The 3,104-nt window shown below is 42.8% G+C and overlaps 1 protein-coding gene across 1 annotated transcript in view; it reads left to right on the forward strand.

Moving 5' to 3' along the window:
* Positions 1-3,104, forward strand: part of TRPM2 (transient receptor potential cation channel subfamily M member 2) — a 79,788-nt gene that overhangs the window by 36,592 nt on the left and 40,092 nt on the right. Inside the window, exon 13 of the mRNA XM_018569207.1 lies at positions 2,534-2,671. Within this exon, the coding sequence (XP_018424709.1) occupies positions 2,534-2,671 (138 nt within the window). The remainder of the gene's footprint in view (positions 1-2,533; positions 2,672-3,104) is intronic.

A 3,104-nucleotide genomic window follows, 5' to 3' on the forward strand; every position in this document is an offset into this window, starting at 1 on the left:
TTATTATTGTGACAATCATTAGTAAAGCAATGCTAATAAAATTTTGTGACATACAAAACAATACAAGTAACTTTTAAAATTTGTATATTAAATATTATAAGCTTTATATGGATCAGTATTAAAAATACTTTCATGTAAATGCAGCAAAAATAACATAGTATAGTTGCCGAAAAAGGACATAATAGGTTCCTTTTAGACATAAACGTAAGATAAAAATACAAACATAGTCAGATTGAAATACAAAGATGGCAAGATAGAAAAATATAAACCAATACTTAAATATTGATTCATAAGTGATGCTATTTTTAAACTGAAGCATGCTATGGCTGAATGGAAACGATTATAAAATAATGCATACAACTGAAAAAGCAAAATAAGAATGTAGCATATTACATAATCAAGAAAGACTACAGAAACTGATCCCGCATGTGCTGCTATTTAAAGCATTTATCAATCCATGGTCTTATCAAATCAACGAATGAATGAAAAAATAACAGACCATAATAATTTAATGGAAACAAAGGTAAATGACCTAATATAAAACAATCTGAATCTCTGCTTCTTCATTGTTGTCACCCAGATGTAAGTTGTGCATGGTAAAGATCTGATTGATATCACTGTAAAGGTGCCCATACACTGCACGATTATCGTACGATAATCGTATGCGATCGGTTTTTCGTACGAGAATCGAGCAGTGTGAACGGAGACGTGCGACCGTTTCTACTGTACGGTCGCACGTCTTCTGTCGAACCAGCATGTTCGAAAACCAGCCGGGAATCGTACGATTCTCGGCTGGTTAGAACGGTGCTCGGAAGACAAATGCCGAACGGGCCGGTGTGCGCACGTGCACACTGCCCGTTCAGCATTGCAGTCATCGAAAGTACGATCTGCCTTGCCAAGATGGGCAGATCGTACGTTTTTTTAATCCCTGTACAACCATCGCAAGACTAAGGTCTTGCGATGGTTGTAGAGTGTATGGCCACCTTTATGCAGACCCACAGCAGGTTTCTGCGCAGTACATGCCTGCTGCAATAAGGGTGTCTCACTATGCAATAGAGCCACTCTAATCAGTACACCTGATTACTGACTGATAGTACCTGGCAAATCTGCACAGAAGGTATGTTCACTAAGCCATGTTATATTGAAATGTCTTTGCTTGTCCTTTTAATAATACAATTAGCAGCAAATTAGAGTCTTTGTACTCCAGTTTGTAGAAGTTTATTAAATACCACTGTAGGAAGGCATGCAGTTATTTCCTGTATGGTCAATTGTAGAAGGAGATTAGGGCATACATTTCATAACTTGCGGTCCAATAAATAAAATAAAAAAAAAACATTGCTATGGCATGTGATATTATGAACCTTATGAAGCAATATATTATGCAGCAATACAAAGTAATATGAAGCTACATATCCTGTGTTGTTCCGGGGTGGCGCCCTGATGTCTCCAGGGTCTCAGGTGGCATGTGCGGGCTCTCACCAGGGCTGTGCAGGCTCTCGGGTGGACTCCATGGGCTCTCAGGTGGACTCTGCAGGCTCTCTCGGGTGGGCTATGCGGGCTGTCAGCTAGGCTGTGCGGGCTCTCAGGAGGATGTGCGGGCTCTCAGGTGGGATGTGCGGACTCTCAGGTGGGCTATGCAGGCTCTCAGGTGGGCTGTGCGGACTCTCAGGGGGACTATGCGGACTTTCAGGTGGCCTATGCATGTTCTCAGATGGGCTATGCAGACTCTCAGGTGGGTTATGCGCACTCTCAGGTGGGCTGTGCGCACTCTCAGGTGGGCTATGCGCACTCTCAGGTGGGCTATACGGGCTCTCAGGTGGGCTGTGCGGGCTCTCAGCTGGCTGTGTTGGGTCCCAGGTGGGCTAAACAGGCTTTAAGGAGTGCTGTGCAGGCTGTGCGGTGTCTCACCAGGGGTCCGAAGGTGGGCAGCCTGGTGTCAGGAAGATGAAGGAGGCTAACAGGTAGGCTGCCGAGGTCCCCAGCAAGCGCTGCATCTGTCAAAAAATTCAAAGTGCCGTTATCAGCACTTAGTGTCTTCTGTCTGCGTGTCAGCTGACCTCAAATCCAGACAAACGACTCAATAACCGGACTGTCCAGGTTTTGGCAACCCTATCAGAGAGAATAAAATTCTAAAAAGTGGATAAAGTGAAACCTGAGAAACCATTTTTTTGTTCTTTATCTTTCTTTGTATTGACAATCTAGATTTTGCAATTGTGCTTTCTATTTTGAAAAAAGGAAATGACTCTTTTGTGCGTGACTTTGGCTGCTAAAAATAAGGACTCGCTTTACTTTTCCTGCTGGATTAACCTTGTGTTCAAAAATCATTTGAATAGCGTTATGAAAAAGGTTTCCAATTCTTTGATGCCACTTTTTTCCATCTGAACTCCTAACCAGGGTAATGTTTATTCACACATTATACTGTATTTTATATATACAAGAATAGACTTTGTACGAATTATATTGTGTTCCGTTTAATTTAAAAAAATAGTTTAAATTATGTAAATGTAAATTTCTTTCTTTGCCATATCTGTAGGTACAGAAAGTCACACTTCGTTCCTTCCACAAAAGATCTCAAGGAAAAGCATCTTGTTCTATGGATCCAACCAGAGATCTGCTTATTTGGGCTATTGTTCAAAACCGTAAAGAACTTGCAGACATCTTTTGGGCACAGGTAAGAACAAATATTTATTTACTGAACAATTGCAGTAAATGTTTAACAACTCAGTTCAGTGTGCACTCCAACCCCACTTCCATGATCTGTAAGATGCCGAGTGCATGGTGGATATACCATGCATGCAAAGAAGGTACATCAAAAAAGGTACATGTGGCAGGTGTGGTGACAACTAGTGGAAATATGAGTGCTGGAGGACAACAGTCTACCATAATGTGCAAGCTTCCTGTTCAGACTTAACCTCTTGCCGTCCGCCCGTAGTAAAAAAACGGACGGACGGCACTGCAGCATCTGCGGGTTGCCGTCTCCAGACGGCAATTTTTTTCTGCTCGCGCGCGCCCCCTAGCGGGCACGCACGGGCAGAAAAGACCCGTCCAATGCGAACACCCGGTACCGGGTGTTTCACATATAGGCGATCAGCGGGTCCATAGCC

This window comes from Nanorana parkeri, unplaced genomic scaffold (genome assembly GCF_000935625.1).
Source record: "Nanorana parkeri isolate BGI_ZX_2015 unplaced genomic scaffold, ASM93562v1 scaffold1304, whole genome shotgun sequence".
Lineage (NCBI taxonomy): Eukaryota > Metazoa > Chordata > Amphibia > Anura > Dicroglossidae > Nanorana > Nanorana parkeri.